This window comes from Palaemon carinicauda, chromosome 8 (genome assembly GCF_036898095.1).
Source record: "Palaemon carinicauda isolate YSFRI2023 chromosome 8, ASM3689809v2, whole genome shotgun sequence".
Taxonomy (NCBI): domain Eukaryota; kingdom Metazoa; phylum Arthropoda; class Malacostraca; order Decapoda; family Palaemonidae; genus Palaemon; species Palaemon carinicauda.
The window spans coordinates 143,876,679-143,898,369 of NC_090732.1; the positions used below are offsets into that span (position 1 = coordinate 143,876,679).

General features: G+C 42.3%; 1 protein-coding gene across 1 annotated transcript in view; it reads right to left on the reverse strand.

Moving 5' to 3' along the window:
• The window catches only part of LOC137646009 (micronuclear linker histone polyprotein-like), a 112,495-nt gene that overhangs the window by 42,844 nt on the left and 47,960 nt on the right, over positions 1 to 21,691 (reverse strand). The window contains 1 exon segment of the mRNA XM_068379140.1: positions 1,955 to 2,078. Coding sequence (XP_068235241.1) covers positions 1,955 to 2,078 — 124 coding nt within the window.

Below are 21,691 nucleotides of genomic sequence, written 5' to 3' on the forward strand. Positions count from 1 at the left end.
CGTTATCTGATCATCCGCATGGGGAGCCTCGTCGATGACGGAGGGATCCGCGTGCGGAGGAGGCATCTTCTCCTGCCGAGCCATTGGCGTAGCGACCCGCTGAGCGGGCGGATCCGCTGGGACGGAAGTAGCCGTCATGGGTTTACTCCCTCCAGCGGAGCTTTGCGGAGCTGCGGGCTTCTCCGTACCAGCTGGCTGGCTTTGATGTTCAGGAAAAGCCGTCGAAGAACCGGAGGCCGGGACAAAACTGCCAGGCCGAAGGAGCGACTTTTTCCGCTGGGCAGATGGTGCCGGAGCCTTCGCGGACTTATGCTTGTCTACCGAGACCTGGTGCGACGACCTCCGACGATGATCGGATCTGCTGGAGGAGCCGCGCCGCGAGGGTGACGAAGGGGCTCTAGGGAGCCAGCCAGAGGTACCCGGGGCAGCAGTAGCTTTGAGTAGATGACTCTGGGGGATCGTGACCCGCACCCATTCACCTTTCAACGAACGGCTCCTCTTGTGCTTTATCCTGGAGGTCCTGGACCGTCTCCTGGCGTGGCGTATTCGTGAGTGGGACCTCTCCCGTCTCCTCCTTGAGTCCCTCGGGCCTTCATCCTCCGAGGAGAACGAGTCTGACGAGAAGGAGAACGACGATGGGGAAGAAAGAGAACCCGCTGAGTTGTCTGATGAGTCTCGAGTTGCTGGGGGGATCTTCGTGCCGGTCCGCGGGTGAAGAGGGCTGTAGAAAGACGGGCGGGAGCGTTGATGACGGCGCCGGGGGAGACCGAGGAACCTTCCTGTGGGCGAACAAGGTGTCGAACTCCTCCTCCAGTCTCATGGGCGACCTGAAGAGCGTCCTCGGAGGCGTCCAGGCGACGGAATCCGAACTCGGTGATTCTCCTTTCTTCTCGGCCTCTCCCCCGGTCGCTGAAGTACCTGAAATACACACCCAAGATGCGGGGGAAGAGGCCGTAGCAGGCTTCCCTCACATCGGATTGTCGGTAGAGACGGGCCCTGCGGGCACCAGGACCTCGTCTCCCGAACACACTCCCGCCCCTCCATCAGGCCCCCCCACTTGCCTGAACCAACACAACATCCCAACCAACAGACATCTCAGACTCTTGGGGAAGGGCAATGGGCCGCTTCCCCGCAACGAACTTCCCTCGTCCCCTACTCTGGGTAGGGGAAGGCGGTAGGGAACCCCTCTCTGACTAAGCATCGGGCGACGCTAGAGGCGAGGAGATGCAAGACTTCTTAGGCCATCTCTTGGTAGCTTTCTTCTTCTTCGTGCTGTAGTGCACCCACTGCATCTCGTTCCAAGACTCGCACTTCGGACATGTGGCTGTAGGGGAACAAACACTGCCCCTACACGAAGAACACAAGGTGTGGGGGTCGACCTTCGGCTTAGAGAGAAAGGCACCACAAGATTTACCGGCCATAGGCCCGGGCCAACGACGGAGATGCTCCAAAACGAAACACTAAAGCATCAATCGACACAGGGACACAAGAGGAAAGAGGTGGATAAGGTTAAGGATTGAACACGTGGGAACTGCGTGGAGACACAAAGGGTCGCACTGGGTGAAGAGAGTGCGGCGAGATGTTAATCACGTCGCGACCAGAAACTTATTGGAGGTCGAGACCTGGCCGAGCACGCTCTCTGACCCCAGGTCGCCTCATGGCGCATATTCCTTCACCAGAGGTACCAACTATAGAAAACGGAGATAGGGGAAACTACACAAAATTCTGGTCGGTTGGGAGGAGATCCCAGATACTCCTAAGAAAGTAGTTCGAGGTAAGTACTCCGTGTTGGAACAAATGTATTTTTTCCAACATAGAATAAGTAGATTTTGGTGTTCAAATTCTTCTCACAAAAAAAAAAAAGTGAAGAAAACCATGACATATATAATCAGCTATAATTCAAAATTTATACCACACTAATAACAAACTTGATCATATATCAATAATACATTACCCCGCCACCGGCAAGAAGTTTTCGCTTAAAGTCCTCAGAAGGCTTAAGGAAAGTTAACTTTTCTTTTCTTGTGTGGTTGATTGGGGGGCTATCAACATGCTGAAGAAACAAATCATATTCAAAACTGAAAAAAAAGAGGGAACCAGGTTAAATAAAATGCAATTTATATAATTTACATGATTTCTCATAAGCATAAACACTGAAAAATATGACAAATTTCATAAGGAAGTTTTATTTTTCCTATCTTTACAAAACTGAGTCCTTTAAAAAAGGGATATGTCGTTAGTAGTACTGGAATGACCATTCACTCATTAACAAAGCAGTCGATTGACGACAGGTGACGTGAGGGGAGGCAATCCCCCTCACCCAACTGTCACAGAATAGTCAGGTTTGTCCTTAGGCCTTAAATTGAGAGAGGTGGTTAAAGTGGGAAATTCAATCTAAAAGGACTAAGGTTTGTATAGTTACTACAACTCAACTGGAAGGTTCTTTTCCCTGGACATGTCATCCTGCATGGTCCCATTCAGGAGCTAAGATGGTGACTACAACAACCTTCTTACAGCTAATCATAGAGATGTAGAAGTTGATAGGGCCATTGTAGTAGGACACAGAAAACCTATCTCCCAAACTGGGAAATGGCGATGGCAGTATCAAACAAGGCACATCAATAGCAATGTTTCGTAAGACAGACATATTCTCTCCCTAGCCAGGGGGATGAAGATGTTTCTCAGGAGATGTACTCTGCAAGAAAGGTGCTCCATAGTGGAATTAATCAGTATCAGACATCCAACCACCGTACAATGGTTATGACAGCTGTATCCCTTGAGAGAGGAACAAGTCCTGGCAGGTAGCTGGCAATGTTACACATCTACTGAGCAGCCACCTCAGAACTAAAAGAAAAGAGTCCAAGGACCTATGAGGCAAAAGTGGTCCGACCTATTCAGATCCAACCTTCAGCTCTAGGTACGTCAACAGGAAAAACAAAAGGCTACTGACAGGGCTAGGGTTGTTAACGTCATGAACTCTAGGTCTCCGCGTCTCAGGAGAAGGATCAGAATTCAAGGCCCAGTCTACGACCTCACAAATCCATGCTGCTGAGATTGTGTTCTTAGTGATCCTTCTCTTGACCTTTCCCATGCTGATGAAGAATGTTTTCTCTCGGGGGAGAGCTCCTGTAGTCCTTTTAAGGTAACACCTCATGGCCCTCACTGGCATAGTAGCAGTTGATCCGAGTCATCAGTTACATTATGGAGACTCTCAATTTGGAAGGGCCCTAACCTAGGATCTGCTACTCCCGCATTTTGAGCTTTGGCAATAAACTAGGGGACAAAGCCGAGCATTACCTTTCCCCAACCCCTTGAATGGGAGACGTTGTAAGAAAGACCATGAAGTTCACTTATTCTCTTGCCGAGGCCAAAGCGAGAAGGAAACTGTCTTTAGGGTCAGGGGAAGATCTAATGCCTGACGTAATGGTTTGTAAGGAGTACCCTTTCAGAGATCGAAGGACACAAACCATATTCAGCACAGGTGGTCTAAATTCTGACTGAGGACCGGGAAGCTCGAAACTCCTAATGAGGAGAGACAATTCCAACGATGAGGAAATATCAACTCCTTTCAATCTAAAGGCGAGGCTCAAGGCTGACCAATAACTTCTCACTAGCTGAGATAGAGAGGAGCTTATCCTTCCGAAGGCAGACAAGGAAATCCGCTATTGCTGGAAAAGTGGCATCGAGAGGAGATATACCTCTTCCCCGACACCAAGCACAGAAAATTGTCCACTTAGCTTGGTACACGGCAGTTGAAGATTCCCAGAGGTATTTGGACAACTTTTTCACGTGTTGAGAAAAACCTCTATGGATGAGATGCTGGATAACCTCCAAGCGTAAAGACATAGTGACTCTACGGCTTTGTTGTAGTTGTTCATGTGTAGTTGTCCGACTGTTACCAGCTGAAGAAGGTCTGGGAACCATTCCACACGATGACATTGCTATGTTGGTAGATGATCTTGCCTTGCTGAGCATCCTTCTCATCAGGAAAATCGGGGGGAAAGCGTAGACATCGACGTTGTCCCAACATTGTTGGAATGCATCTTGCAAGAGCCTGGGGATCCGGTACTTGGGAGCACTACAGTGGGAGCTTGTTGTTCAGCGACGTTGCAAACAGGTCAACAGTCGGGGCACCCCACAAAAACAAGACTTTGTTGTCTACTCGATGATTCAAAAACCACTCGGAGCCTGCTATCTGAGTCGCTCTGCTCAGGTTGTCTGCAAGCACATTCCTTTTGCCTGGAATGAAGAGAAATGATAGGGACCACGAGTTATCTTCTGCACATCTTAGCATCTCTGCTGCTAGATGACTAAGGGGCTGAGCAAAGGTACTGCCTTGCTGGTTTATGTAAGCCGTAAGCCACTACCCACCAGGAACTGATGAAACTGTTGCAGAGCTAAAAAGGCTGCCCTTATTTCCAGAAAGGTTATGTGCTGGGATCTTTCGGACTCACACCAGAGCCAGAAGGCCATGTGATGCAGCAGATGGCCCCCCTTCTCTTCTCTTGATGCATCTAAAATGAGCATCAATTCAGGGAGAGGAGAGAGAAGGTCCACTCCCCTATGAAGGGTTGTCTGTCACCCACCATCTCTGGTGTGTCTTCTGCAAGGGTCCCATGGACTTCAGCCACCACTGTAGAGATCGTATTCATAGCCCGCCATTAGGTACCAGACACAAAATAATAAGTGCGCACTCTCTTCCCCGGTCGACATTGACGGGAGAAGGAGAGCGGAGAGTAACTGTAATAAAACAAGAATAAAATTACTGAAATCAGCTAAAAATATTCACTAATCAGAAGAGCCACTGAATCCCCCAGCTGGAAATGTTCCCCGCTGTGAAGAAGCTGAAAAGGTAAATTACAAACAATTATAATTTCACTTAATAATTACGAAAAACAATCGGAAGGGCAACCTAACCCACGAACGGGAAAGGTGCTCTTCCCGTTAGTATACTGTTGAAAGCCCATGAAAGGTGAACGCCCTTGAGAAGAGAAAGACCAAAGTCCAGCTCTGAAAGGACACACTCCCTTCCCTTAGTAAATTCATGCGTTCCCCATGGTAGAGGGAAAGGTGAAGACAACAGTTAAACGAGGAGGGTCCAAACAATGACGATTCTCCTGCGGTGGTGGCGGCCGAGTAAACAGAGCATATAACGGATTTTGAGCAAAGCGAAAAATCTATTTTTGGGTGATATGGCCATGTCGTTCTGATGGAAGGTTCACGTTAGGCAGCTTTCTAAGGGATATTTGATTACAGTGATACTCCCAGAGAATTGACCAAAGGTCTCCAGAATTCTAACTCCTGGCATGAGTATCCTTAATATAATTCTTAAGGATATCGCATAATATCAGGGGACGTATTTCTTGATACGGCACATAGTAATCTTCACCCCGAATAGTTTTCGCTTTGAGGGGGAAGAGTGGCGAAATTGAAGGGGAGACGTTATCAAGGTTACCCGGTGGATCCCCTCCCGGTACCACCCCGGCAAAGTATTCCTTGTTGCAATTAATAGCCACAGATAGAGTAGTTTTGGGTGGGGACTCATTACAAAGATGTATACTCGTTTTTTAAAAGGAGGGAGGGTCCATCAGGACGACATGGTCATATCACCCAAAAATAGATTTTTCGCTTTGCTCAAAATCCGTTTTTTAGGCTCAACCATGTCGTCCTGATGGAAGTTTACCAGAGAATTACTTGAAACTACTATATCTGTGGGTTTGTATAAGTGCCCTGACCTTGACTCAGATTCTTATATGGTCTCACAGACCAAATGTATATACTGTATGACATTACCGTTATTTGTCATATCCCCTAAGTTTGAAACTAACTAATGGCTTCCTGCCCCCTGCAGGGAATAAGTCGATACCGACTATAAAGCGTCAAGGTTGTATTCATAGGAACAATGTGGAACTTTAGTTATTACCAGGTTGTTCTTACAGAGGTACATTATCAAGTATTTTTATTTCTAGGAAAATAAAAGACTTGACAATTTATTCGGTTTCATGTAGGGCGAATAAGACACAAATACATTTTATGTATTTACTGTATATATATATATATAATATATATATATATATTTGGGCTCAAGCCATGTCGTCCTGATGGAAGGTTCCTAAGAGTAGCTTCCTAAGGGATATTTGACTACAGTGATATTCCCAAAGAATTTACCTTTAGGTTTCCAGAATTCTAACTCCTGGCGCGAATATCCTTAAATTTCTCTCAAGGATAATCGCATATTATCATGGGATGTATTCTTGACACGCCACAGCGCAATCTGCACCCCGAATAGTGTTTACGCTTCAAGGGGAAAGGTGGAAAAATTAGAAGGGGAGCTGTATCAAGGTTACCCTAGTTCCCATACTACTATTGAGTATCACAACAGCGCCATATTCAATATGGCGGACATTAATAATTTTTTAGCGAATTCGCATGGTGGTGTTCCCTGTTGATCTGACATTTTCGATCGATTTTCAAGGATTATTATTATGCAATTTCCAGCTTGGAAAGTTGAGTATTGAATCTTTACAATATGTGTATTTTAGTTACACTCAGAGGGAAAGAAATAACCCCTAAATCTCCATGGAGACATATAATGTTTCATATAATTCTAGGAGGTATCAGTCTCCAATTGAATTGAAAAACAATACACGAGGGTAACCGGGGAAATGTCTGAACGTATAATAAAACGCCTAGGTTAGGTTACCTAGGCGAGTCGAGATCTCGGTTACCTAACTCACCGAAACTCTTAACTATATGATCGACATGGAAAAGGAAATTATGCACATTATCAATATCTTTACAAGTATAAAATGCCTAAATAGCTATATAATTAAAATAATTAATTAATGCTATTAAAAACTGGAATGTCGTTCTGCTAACTAAATAAAACATGCCTAACGAACGACATTGCCCATGGCGCCTCCAGTAACAGGCATAGCTCCTAGCCACAATAAATTACTCTAATTTCACTGTGAAACAGGAGCTAAAATATACTCGTTGTAAAGACTCGATACTCAACTTTCCAGAGGCGGAAGAAGATGGAGAAAGCCTAATTATAATCCTTGCAAAACGATCGAAAAAGTTAGATCAACAGGGAATACCACCGAGAGAAATCGCTACAAAATAAGAAATGTCCGCCATACTGAATATAGCGCTGTTGTCATACTCAATAATAGTACGAGAACGGGGGTAACCTTGATACGGCTCCCCTTCTATTCTGCCACACACCCCCCGAAGCGTAAACGCTATTAGGGGTGCAGATTGCTATGTGGCGTGTCAACAATATATCCTCTGATATTATGCGATATCCTTGAGAGAAAACTTAAGGATATTCGCGCCAAGAGTTAGAATTCTGGATACCTATAGGTAAAATTCTCTGGGAATATCACTATAGTACATATATCCCTTAGGAAGCTACTTTAAGGAACTTCCATCAGGACAACATGGCCATCTCACCCAAAAATAGATTTTCTGTTATTTTTATATATATATATATATATATATATATATATATATATATATATATATATATATATATATATATATATATATATATATACACACAGTGGGGTCCCGAATTATGCGAGAATTTGGTCGATGAATGACCTCGTATAAATGGAAAATCGCATATTTCGAAACACACAACTAACAGAAATAATCACATTTGGCCATGGCAACCGGCAACTTGCTTATTCAAACGTGTTTACTACCCTTTTCCATTACTTTCTTTGTACTGTTCTGTATTTCTTTATATTATCAAATTGTTCTTGTAAATAAATCAAACATTTAATATACTTTAAAAGTTCTAATAACTTGAAAAATGGTTAAAATTACAACCAGGATGGGTGTAAACACTGTATATTTCCCGTTATAACACGACCCAAAATACAGACAAATTTTAATGTTTGTCATATCTGTTGTTTAAGACAACTGGTGAATAGCAAAACCATCACTCTATAGACTAGCTTTTGTTGTATCATTGAAAATCCAAAATTATCACAATAAAGGCGATTTTATATCATGCGTTTCCTACACACGCCAAAAAGCACAATAGAAAACGACAACCAATGTTTTGTTTACGTTTATCTCTGATCATAACGAAGAAACAGACGCATTTACACATCTGTGTATAGGTTAGTTTTTGCATCCACAGCAATCTTACCAATATTGATTATATGTTGATTTTGTTATTACCAATGCTCTACTTAATTTTTTTTCTAAGAACTTCCAAATAAATGAAGTGAATGCCATTTATATAATATTTTTCTTTATGACCCCGCCTGAAACGGAAACCTTCCACTTGTTTACGCTCCATCTCCGATCATAATAAACAAACGAACGCATTAAACACACATGATCAAAGTGATAACTAATGATATTACAAACATTTAGTAAACATTATGTTATTATAAATATTTTACTTACCGTATCCATATAAATTCCTAAATTCGTAGCAAAGCTGGAAACCTTTTTTTTTTCTTATGCGTTTAATCCACAATAGCAAACTGCCGCTAATGACAGAATGATAATTTACGATAATTCTAAACTGTTACGAAAGATAATTGTCCTTTCCATATCCAAAATACTTTTCCTAACTTCAGTTAGGAAAACCATATGCAAAAATGGTAACAGAAGAAAGTACTAGGCTTATTTTTAAAGTCATCGAACAATTAGGTTACCGCTATTACGTTCGATGTGACAGAGAGAGAGAGAGAGAGAGAGAGAGAGAGAGAGAGAGAGAGAGAGAGAGAGAGAGAGAGAGAGAGAGAGATGGTTTTAAATGTACTAAACAATAAATATAGTTTATAACACATTGGTCCTTATGTAATATTAACTGTATTGATGGTTTGAATAAATTAAGAAATGGTGTAAACAATTCTTTGTTAACGTATTCGTACGTGCATATTCGTGAGAGCGGAAACTAGACATCTGCTGATCTAATCACAGCCAAAAGTAAAACAAAAAGAAGTCAGCAATACTCGATTTTTAAAACACACCCGAAATTTAAAATCCCAAGTACATGTTTTATTATAGCGCAATTGACTATTTAAAGAGTAAAAATTTTCTGGAATAGAATGGTGTTTCCTAAAAAAATAGTGGTTTGCTGACGAAATCGGATACCGTATTTTAAGCTATGATTGAAATGGATGTATACACGGTATAATTTTTTTGTTTTGTATTTAATTGACACTTTAAGAAAACCGATTTTGGTTTCTTCATCTATTTGTAAGTATTGTATAACATGAGAGAGAGAGAGAGAGAGAGAGAGAGAGAGAGAGAGAGAGAGAGAGAGAGAGAGAGAGAGAGAGAGAGAGAATCAGCTGTTGTAATCGAGTGCCGTGTTTTTGTTTCGTGTAATTCCTGAAGCGAGGAATTGATCGCCACAACTAACAGTTGTCATGTTAATTTCATTCTTAAACTCAAGTTGCCATATGTTAACTAGGGTTTTATTTCTTACGTTGAGAGAGAGAGAGAGAGAGAGAGAGAGAGGAGAGGAGAGAGAGAGAGAGAGAGAGAGAGAGAGAGAGAGAGAGATTTAATAGCAGAAATTCGAGAGAGAGATTTAATGGCAGAAATTCGAGAGAGAGAGAGAGAGAGAGAGAGAGAGAGAGAGAGAGAGAGAGAGAGAGAGAGAGAGAGAGAGAGAGAGAGAGAGAGAATTTCTGCCATCAAATTTCTCTCTCTCTCTCTCTCTTTGCAAATCAAATGTGTACTGTTTAAAATATGACAAAATATTGCCGACTCGTTACCGTAGTTTAGGCTATTCACTGCCGATAAACGAACCCAGTCTACTCGTGAAAACCTTGAACGCCCGGAGGGAAAAATAAGGCTTTTATATATACTGTACTAAACAAAAATAATGCTTTAATATACCATCATTAACACTACCATTACAATTATTGTAAGGTTGGAGAAAGATAATGATTGCCGAGAACGTAACCACAATTCTGTTTACATTTTGTCAGCTGGACTCGCACAGTTAACAGTTGATTTCATTGTTGATGTGGAATTTTATCCTTAAATAGGCTATTCATTATGAAATTATGTTAATAAGATGTAATGTTAATATTGTTTTGTAAAATTTATTATAAATCACCGTATTTAGGGCTACCAATATGCTTAGAAAGACAATAGATTTGATACATTTTATAGTGCTTGACTCGCAGACTTTGAACAGTTTCGCAGATACAGAAAATTTATTTTTGAAAAATAGAGGTCGCATAAAAGGGGAATCGTATAATTCGAACACTCATAATTCGGGACCCTACTGTGTGTATGTATATATATATATATATATATATATATATATATATATATATATATATATATATATATATATATATACATATATATATATATATATATATATATATATATATATATATATATATATATATATATATATATATATATATATATATATATATATATATATACACACACACAGGCAGTTGTCGACTTACGACATATGCGACTTATCCCGATTAAACTTTCAACATTTTTTTCAAGGTGATGACGTCACAAGTCTATCGCAAATAGTACCTTAATAGGACAATCATTTCCTTTGAAATAATCTATTTTCTTGTATAAAAATAAAATGATTTATCTTGGTAAATTACTATCTTTTTATTGATAATACACAGTATCCATTTTCAGTAAAAAGTACATTAAGAAAAGTTTTAACATTTGTTGAGTTCATATCATATGTTTGGTGACGTCATATTACCGGCAGAAAGCTTCACGGAAATATAGGGATTTCATTCCAATAGGCTAACGATTAGTATTATTATTCCGATCATCAAAATATCAAGTAACGATACAAAGTATTTGGTGGGTCTGTATCAGTTGTTATTAGTACTACGAAGCGTAAATTTGGCTCACCGTTAGTTTTATTTAATCTCTGATAATAGATTGATATTTATCTAAAGAAAGTACATTAATAGGACATATATGAAAATGAAATATCTTTGCTTAGTAAGTTAGTATTTTCTTTAATTTCTTGCTAGATAAAAGAAAATGGATTTACATATTTTGCAAGTACTTCTTTGTAGAGTTCACGTCATATGTCTTGTGACGTCATATTTTAGCGAAAGCGCTCTGGCAAACCGAATTATTTTCTTTTGGTGTGTTACCGAGTAATCTCATTTTACTATTCCCATCATCGAAAAACTGAGTAACAAAAGAAAGAGAGAGAGAGAGAGAGAGAGAGAGAGAGAGAGAGAGAGAGAGAGAGAGTCATATGATAACTAATGCTGATGTAATATTCATTATGAAGATATTTTGAATAAGAAAATTATATAAAGAACGTTATGTGTGAATAATCGCAGTACGGTAGCGTGACCAAAGTAATTGTTGAATATTGAAATGCTCCCGAAATTGAAAAATAGCATACAAACATGCTTTAATAAACTACAATCAAACCAGTAATTTCTAATAAAATATGAAGGCTTAATAATGAACTAAAATTTAAATACTGTATGAAGCTTTGAAACTGAACTAGCCGTATACGCGCACACAAACGCACTCACACACGTCTACCTGTATAGCCATTAATAATAACGGCTATAAATGAACTACTGTATATGAAAACTATACCCTGTAAAATACAGGTGCTGATGTAATATTCATCATGAATACATTTCATTTAAATTATAAAAACAATACGCCATTCATTTGCAAATTATCTCAATACGGTAACGGGACCTTCAGATCACCACCACAGCTGATCACAACCAAAGGTAAACAAAAAAGTTTGGATTTGTTGATTACTAAATGATTTCCAAAATTGAAAAATAGAATACGGCAATGCTTTAATAGAGCCTATGATATGATATGGAACACGAAAATTTAGTAATGATATACAGTACAAAAATATTGATAAACTATGACTTGGATAATTGCCAAATCATAACGCAGCTTAATAAATCTACAAAAACTTTAAGTCAGCGACTCCCTGTAAAGGAAAAAAGTAAGTTAAAGACAAAAATTAATGGTAGTCCAAAATAGGCGAGGAGGAAGAGCAGCAACAACCGGTCTCCATTCAAGCCAAAAGTAAAGTGAGCTATATCACAGGTGTGTGAGTGCGAGTGGTAGCAAGCTACCCCCAACCCCCACTAACCAGTGGGATGGGTAGTTACCCCTTGCTAAATTTTTAAAAGCAATTTCCCCGAAAGTAATACCCCTAATAAATAGCATGTTTATATTCCAGTTACGGAACAATTAAAATTTGTTTTCAATTTTTGCATTGTCCAATCTAAAGGTTATTTTATGCATGGATTTATACAATATTGACATTTATTTACTTATTCATTTAGGAATAAAGTAGTCTTGTATACATTATCTTATATTTTCTTTGCCTTAAATATAGGGAAAGTAGTAGTTGTTTCCAGTTTGCTTGTTAGTATTTTCTGGTGCTCTATTTAATTTGTTTTGATATAGCCCATGCCTGAAATAATCTTAGTTTTCCAATTTTATTTTACATTCCTTAATTCCATTACCGTATTTGACGGCCTATAGTATGCACTTTCCCCAAAAATTTTGGCTAAAAAACTCGCCCTGCGTCTTATACATCGTAGGTAAAGTTTGAGACCTACCGTAGGCTTAGGCTTATCTAACCCAGCTTCGCTAAGTACTTTTACCTGCACTAAATTGCTAAGTACTTTTACCTGCACTAAACTCCATGCATCCTTATTTTATTTTTATTGCTGGTATTATTGTATTATTTTCGGTGCTTTAAAAATGAATTCGTTAAAATGAAAGCAATTTAAACTGAAATGCTGTGACTTTCGTTTATAAACATCAGCTGACAAAATGTAAACATCGAATTATGGTTGCATTATTAGCAATAACTTTTTAATTTCTTAGCCTTTGATAATTTTAATGGTATCATTAATAACGGTAGTACAGTAATCAAATCTAGATTACCATACTTATTTTTTTTATTAAAAATCTATCATGATTCGAATTATCCTTACTCTTTCTCCAAAGAAGCACAATCTTCTCTGTTCCATCATACTGTCATTATCGGTACTTTGTTATCAATGACCAAACACAAACAAAATGTCTTTTCTGTTATGCGCCATGTAGAAATTTTTAGGGATATGGAAAGTAAAATATTTGTAAAAGCTCTTAGTATTGTTAGTTATTGCTTGAATGTGTAAATGCGTTTGTTTGTTCAATATGGTCGGCGATGAATCGTAAACAAAACAACTTTTTTTGTTCAAGGTAGAGTTTATTAGGGAAAAATTGATATAGAATTGCTCTTATTAAAATTATTTTGAATTACTAAGAATAAAGCAAGCAAAACAAAATTAATAACAGTACATACATATACCAAGGCACTTTCCCCAATTTTGGGGGGTAGCCGACATCAAACAAATGCAACAAAAAGGGGACCTCTCCTCTCTATGTTCCTCCCAGCCTGACAAGGGACTCAACCGAGTTTGGCTGGGTACTGCTAGGGTGCCACAGCCCAACCTCCCCCGTTACCCACCACAGATGAAGCTTCATAACACTAAATTCCCTACTGCTGCTAACTCCACGGTCATCCAAGGCACCGGAGGAGGCAGCAGGGGCTACCGGAACTGCGTCACAATCGCTCACCATTCATTTCTATTTCTAGCATGCTCTCTTGCCTCTCTCACATCTATCCTCCTATCACCCGGAGCTTTCTTCACTCGATCCATCCACCCACACCTTGGCCTTCCTCTTGTACTTCTACCATCATCTCTTGCATTCATCACCTTCTTTAGCAGACAGCCATTTTCCTTTCTCTCAACATGGTCAAACCACCTCAACACATTCATATCCACTCGAGCTGCTAACTTATTTCTTACACCCGTTATCACCCTCACTACCTTGGTCCTAACACTATCTACTCGAGATACACCAGCCATACTTCTTAGACACTTCATCTCAAACACATTCAATTTCTGTCTCTCCGTCACTTTCATTCCCCACAACTTCGATAATTACACCACTAACAGAACTTGCTTTACATTCGTACCCAACCCTCTATTTTTTACTACTCCCTTAACTGGCCCCAACACTTGGCATCCTTCATTCACACACTGACGTACATCTGCTTCCACTCCACCATTTGCTGCAACAACAGACCCTAAGTACTTAAACTGATCCACTTCCTCAAGTAACTCTCCATTTAACATGACATTCAACCTTGCACCACCTTCCCTTCTCGTACATCTCATAACCTTACTCTTACCCACATTAACACTCAACTTCCTTCTCTCACACACCCTTACAAATTCTGTCACTAATCGGCCAAGCTTCTCTTCTGTGTCTGCAACTAGTACAGTATCATCGGCAAACAACAACTGATTTACCTCCCATTCATGGTCATTCCCTTCTACCAGTTTCAATCCTCTTCCAAGCACTCGAGCATTCACACCTCTCACCACTCCATCAACATACAAGTTAAATAACCACGACAACATTGCACATACCTGTCTCAATCCCACTCTCACCGGAAACCAATCGCTCACTTCATTTCCTATTCTAACACATGCCTTACTACCTTTGTAGAAACTTTTCACTGCTTGCAACGGCCTTCCACCAACTCCATATAACCTCATCACATTCCATACTGCTTCCCTATCAACTCTATCATACGCTTTCTCCAGATCCATAAACACAACATACACACCTTTACCTTTTGCTAAATATTTCTCGCATATCTGCCTAACTGTGAAAAATCTGCTTCATACAACCACTACCTCTTCTAAAACCACTCTGTACTTCTAAGATTGCATTCTCTGTTTTATCCTTAATCCTATTAATCAGTACTCTACCATACACTTTTCCATCTACACTCAACAAACTAATACCCCTTGAATTACAACACTCATGCACATCTCCCTTACCCTTATATACTGTAGTGGTACAATACATGCACAAACCCAATCTACTGGTACCATTGACAACACAAAACACATATTAAACAATCTCACCAACCATTCAAGTACAGTCACACCCACTTCTTTCAACCTCTCAGCTCTTCACACCACACATACCAGATGCTTTTCCTACTCTCGTTTGTTTCATCTAGTGCTCTCCTCACTTCCTCTCTTGTAATCTCTCTCTCATTCTCATCTCCCATCACCAGCACCTCAACACCTACTTCAGCAATTATATCTACCTCCCTATTATCCTCAACATTCAGTAATCTTTCAAAATATTCTGCCCCACCTTTTCCTTGCTTCCTCTCCTTTTAACAACCTTCCATTTCCATCTTTCACTGTCTCTTCAATTCTTGAACCTCCCTTCCTTACTGTCTTCACTTCTTTCCAAAACTTCTTCTAATTCTCTTCATATGAATGACCCAATCCCTGACCCCACCTCAGGTCAGCTGCCCTCTTTACCTCACTTACCTTGCGCTTTACTTCTACATTTTTCTCTCTACATCTTTCATACTTCTCTACAATATTACTCTGCAGCCATTTTCCAAAAGCCTTTTTTTTCTCTTCCACTTTTACCTTCACTCCTTCATTCCACCATTCACTGCCCTTCCTCATGCTGCCTCCAACAAACAATACTTCGTAAGATATCTGCTGCTGCAAAAGCTAACTTATACAGATGTGTAAATGCGTTCGTTTGTTGATTCTGATCAGTATTCAGTGATGAAACGTAAACAAAGCAATGGTTTCAGTTTAGTGTTGCGAGTTTAGCAAAAGCATAATATGTTTTTTTTTACTTAATTTATTTTAGATTTTTAAGTATACAAGAAAAGCAAGCCAATGCACTAATGGTTGTCTTATGAGCGAAAATATACGATATGTTTCTGCTTGTGCAATGTACAGCTAGACTATTTTCAACAACAAATGCTTAAATACAATAAAAATTATATTTTAATTATAAAATAAATTTTTGAATATACTTACCCGGTGAATATATAATAGCTGCAACTGTGTTGCTCGACAGACACATACAGTAAAAAACTCACCAGCGATCGCTATACAGGTTGCGGGTGTGCCCACCAGCGCCAACTGTCGGCCAGATACCACTCTCGATGTAAACAAAGACTCAATTTCTTCTCATCCCACTGCGTCTCTATTGGGGAGGAAGGGAGGGTCGTTTAATTTATATATTCACCGGGTAAGTATATTCAAAAATTTATTTTATAATTAAAATATCATTTTTAAATATTTAACTTAGCCGGTGAATATATAATAGCTGATTCACACCCAAGGAGGTGGGTAGAGACCAGTTCAATATGTTTACATCGTATAAGCTAAGAGTTTTTTATTTCATTTTGACAGTTATCAATATGACAAAACCAAAATAAATAGGTACCTGGTAAGGAAGTCGACTTAGACGATTACTCTGCCTTGTAAGTACGTCTTCCTTACGGAGCCCAGCGATCCTCTTAGGATGCTGACAGACCCCCAGGAGCTGAAGTATCAAGGGCTGCAACCCATACAACAGGACCTCATCAAACCCCTAATCTGGGCGCTCTCAAGAAATGACTTTGACCACCCGCCAAATCAACCAGGATGCGAAAGGCTTCTTAGCCTTCCGGACAACCCATAAAAACAACATTGAAACATTTCAAGAGACAGATTAAAAGGATATGGAATTAGGGAATTGTAGTGGTTGAGCCCTCACCCACTACTGCACTCGCTGCTACGAATGGTCCCAGTGTGTAGCAGTTCTCGTAAAGAGACTGGACATCTTTCAAGTAAAATGACGCGAACACTGACTTGCTTCTCCAATAGGTTGCGTCCATGATACTTTGCAGAGATCTATTTTGCTTAAAGGCCACGGAAGTTGCTACAGCTCTAACCTCGTGCGTCTTAACCTTAATCAAAGATCGGTCTTCCTCACTCAAGTGTGAATGACTTCTCATATTAACAATCTGATAAAATATGACAAAGCATTCTTTGACATAGGCAAGGATGGTTTCTTAACCGAACACCATAACGCTTCAGATTGGCCTCGTAAAGATTTAGTACGAGCTAAGTAGAAATTAAGAGCTCTAACAGGGCATAAGACTCTTTCTAGTTCATTGCCTACGATCTCCGATAAGCTAGGAATATCGAAAGATTTAGGCCAAGGACGAGAAGGTAGCTCATTTTTGGCTAGAAAACCAAGTTGCAGAGAACAAGTAGCTTTTTCTGACGAAAATCCGATGTTCTTGCTGAAGGCATGAAGCTCACTGACTCTTTTAGCCGAGGCTAAGCATACCAGGAAAAGAATCTTAAGAGTGAGATCTTTCAGGGAGGCTGACTGTAAAGGCTCAAACCTGTATGACATGAGGAATCTTAGGACCACGTCTAAATTCCACCCAGGAGTAGCCAAACGACGCTCCTTAGTGGTCTCAAAAGACTTAAGGAGGTCTTGCAGATCTTTATTGTTGGAAAGATCTAAGCATCTATGCCGGAAGACCGAGGCCAACATGCTTCTGTAGCCCTTGATGGTGGGAGCTGAAAGGGATCGTCCTTTTCTCAGGTATAAGAGAAAATCAGCTATTTGGGCTACAGAGGTACTGGTCGAGGATACGGAAAATGACTTGCACCAGTCTCGGAAGACTTCCCACTTCGATTGGTAGACTCTAATGGTAGACGCTCTCCTTGCTCTAGCAATCGCACTGGCTGCCTCCTTCGAAAAACCTATAGCTCTCGAGAGTCTTTCGATAGTCTGAAGGCAGTCAGACGAAGAGCGTGGAGGCTTTGGTGTACCTTCTTTACGTGTGGCTGACGTAGAAGGTCTACTCTTAGAGGAAGACTTCTGGGAACGTCTACTAACCATCGAAGTACCTCGGTGAACCATTCTCTCGCGGGCCAGAGGGGAGCAACTAACGTCAACCTTGTCCCTTCGTGAGAGGCGAATTTCTGCAGTACCTTGTTGACAATCTTGAATGGTGGGAATGCGTAAAGATCCAGATGTGACCAATCTAGGAGGAAGGCAACTATATGTATTGCTGCTGGGTCCGGGACTGGAGAGCAATAGATTGGAAGCCTCTTGGTCAGCGAGGTTGCAAAGAGATCTATGGTGGGTTGACCCCAAGTCGCCCAAAGTCTCTTGCACACATCCTTGTGGAGGGTCCATTCGGTTGGAATTACTTGACCTTTCCGACTGAGACAATCTGCTAGGACGTTCAAGTAGTCCTGGATGAACCTCGTTACTAGGGAGATGCCTCGATCTTTTGACCAGATGAGCAGGTCCCTTGCGATCTCGTACAACGTCAGAGAGTGGGTACTTCCCTGTTTGGAAATGTACGCCAAGGCCGTGGTGTTGTCCGAGTTTATTTCCACCCCTTTGCCTCGAAGGATATACTCGAAGCTTATCAAGGCCAGATGAACCGCCAAAAGCTCCTTGCTGTTGATATGCATGCTCCTCTGACTCGAGTTCCACAGACCTGAGCATTCCCGACCGTCCAGCGTCGCGCCCCAGCCCAAGTCCGATGCGTCCGAGAAGAGAACGTGGTTGGGTATCTGAACTGCCAGGGGAAGACCCTCTCGTAGGCTGATATTGTCCTTCCACCAAGTCAGACAAGACTTTATCTTTTCGGAAATCGGGATCGAGACCGCCTCTAGCGTCTTGTCCTTTTTCCAGTGAAAAGCCAGATGGAATTGAAGAGGACAGAGGTGTAGCCTTCCTAGTGAGACAAATTGCTCCAGGGATGACAGCGTCCCTACCAGACTCATCCACAGCCTGACTGAGCAGCGTTCTTTCTTCAGCATCTTCTGGATGGAGAGCAGGGCTTGATCTATTCTGGGGGCCGACGGAAAAGCCCGAAAAGCTTGACTGTGAATCTCCATCCCTAAATACAGAATAGTTTGGGATGGGACCAGCTGCGACTTTTCCAAATTGACTAGGAGTCCCAATTCCTTGGTCAGATCTAGAGTCCAATTGAGATCCTTCAGACAGCGACGACTGGAAGAGGCTCTGAGAAGCCAGTCGTCCAAATAAAGGGAGGCTCGGATGTCCGATAAGTGGAGGAATTTCGCCACATTCCTCATAAGCCTCGTAAACACGAGAGGAGCTGTGCTTAGGCCAAAGCACACGGCCCGAAACTGGTACACCACATCTTCGAAGACGAATCTCAGAAAGGGTTGGGAGTCTGAGTGAATGGGGATGTGGAAGTAGGCGTCCCTTAGGTCTAAAGAGACCATCCAGTCTTCCTTTCTGACCGCTGCTAGGACTGACTTTGTGGTCTCCATGGAAAACTTCGTCTTTGTGACAAAGACATTCAGAGCACTGACGTCTACCACCGGTCTCCAACCTCCTGTCTTCTTTGATACTAGGAAGAGACGGTTGTAAAACCCCGGTGATTGAAGGTCCGAGACTTTGACCACCGCTCCCTTCTCTAGCAAAAGAGACACTTCCAGTTTCAGGGCTTGTCTCTTTTCTTCCTCTCTGTACCTGGGAGAGAGATCGATGGGAGACGTTGCTAGAGGGGGTTTGCGTACAAAAGGGATTTTGTACCCCTCTCTGAGCAACCTCACAGATTGTTGATCTGCGACTCTCTTCTCCCAGGCTTGCCAGAAGTTCTTGAGTCTGGCACCTACTGCTGTCTGAAGTTGCGGGCAGTCAGACTCTGCCCTTAGAGGACTTGGATCCTTTTCTCTTCCCTCTCTTCCCTTCGAGCACCTCCCCTGCTGGAGGCTCTGCCACGAAAGGGCAGGATAAACCGAGACGCTGGAGTGTCTATCCTAGGTCTAGCAGACAATGTAGGCAAAGGGGGAGCTTTGCGAGCCAAGGACGCAACTAGATCGTGGGTGTCCTTCTGCACTAAAGACAAGACAATTTCCTTAACCAAGACTTCAGGAAACAGGCACTTGGACAAGGGCGCAAAGAGTAGCTCAGATCTTTGGCATGGCGTCACTCCCGCAGACAGGAAAGAACATAGAGACTCTCGTTTCTTCAGGACTCCGGACGTGAATGAAGCGGCAAGTTCGTTGGACCCATCACGGACGGCCTTGTCCATGCAGGACATAATGAGTAAGGAAACATCCTTATCAGCAGAAGAGATTTTCCTACTCAGGGCTCCTAAACACCAGTCTAGGAAGTTAAAGACTTCGAACGCCCTAAATATCCCTTTAAGAAGGTGGTCCAGGTCCGAGGGTGACCAACAAATCTTCGAGCGTCTCATGGCAAGGCGGCGGGGAGAGTCAACAAGACTTGAGAAGTCGCCCTGGGCAGAGGCAGGAACTCCCAAGCCGAGAACTTCTCCCGTGGCATACCAGACGCTCGATCTAGACGAGAGTTTAGATGGGGGGAAGGCAAATGCTGTCTTCCCTAAACTCCTCTTGGTCTCTAACCAATCGCCTAACAGCCGTAAAGCTCTCTTGGATGAGCGAGAGAGAACGAGTTTAGTAAAGGCAGGCATGGTAGTAGGAACGCCCAAGACAAACTCTGACGGCGGCGAACGAGGAGCCACAGAAATAAAGTGGTCAGGGAACAACTCCTTAAACACAGCCATGACTTTTCTAAAGTCCAAGGATGGTTGAACTGCTTTAGGCTCATCAAGTTCTGAAGGTTGATCCTCAGGATGTGGTTCAGCAACGTCCTCATCTGACAGTTCCTCATCCGATAACTGATGAGAAAACGGCAAAGGTGTGGGCAACGTTTGACTCGCCGAGTCCGGTCGCACTGGTGCATACGTGACGGAGCCGGACGCAGCGTCATGGAACTGTTGAACAGTCTGGGAACTGTCAACAACCACAGGTGCGCGAGGACGCACAGCGTCCACCCGAGACTGTTTAGACCGTCTGGGTTGTGCAGTCAACACCATACCGAGTTGCGGAGGTTGACGCACCGCGTCAAAACAAGTCACCTCTGATGGTTGATAACGTCCTGAACGTCACCAACCACATCCGTGCGTTGCCTAACGTCAACGTGCGGCTGGAAATCCACACTGGGTCGCATCGGTGGAGGTACTACCCCAACTGGTTGACGCGAGAAAGCTACCTCAACGTCAACAGGACGCACAACAGACCGCTTGGATGGTTGTTGGCCAGAAGGTTCAGCGGCAACCTTCTCCGCATTGTAGTCCTCCATCAAGGACGCAAGCTTGGACTGCATGTCTTGCAGTAACACCCATTTAGGGTCTACGGAAGCAGGTGCGGTAACAGACGGGGTGAGCGACTGAGACGGCACAACTTTGCCTCTCTTAGGCGGCGAGCAGTCATCAGATGACGGCAACGGGTCCGAACTGTCACAGTGGCTACAACCGGGACGTTGGACTTGTCCTGAAGGGACCGACTTACGTTTTAAAGGTCTGGAGACCTTGGTCCAAGGTTTCTTACGAGAAACACCTTCGGACGACGAGGTAAAAATGGGCTCTCTCGTCTTACGTTGGTAGGGGCGATCTTGGAGAGATACGCCTGATACCAAAGAGGGAACGTCTGTTCGCTGATCAAGGCCTCTCGAACCCATGAGTCGTACGACATTGCTTCTCCCCTGGGCTTGGGAGCTTGCAAGAGGTCCCGGACTAGGAGGACGACAGGCACGAACAGACGAACCCTCGAGCGCAACACTGTTCACAACACTTTGCGTAACACTAGGCACTTTGACACTATCCTTCGTGGCACTTTGGCACTTGAGTTCCTTAACGTCCGCCATGAGTTGATTTCGGTCACTTGCTAAAGACTCAACTCTCTCCCCCAAGGCATGAATAGCACGCATCATGTCTGCCATCGACGGTTCCTGAGTGCTAGGAGGGGGGTTAGGA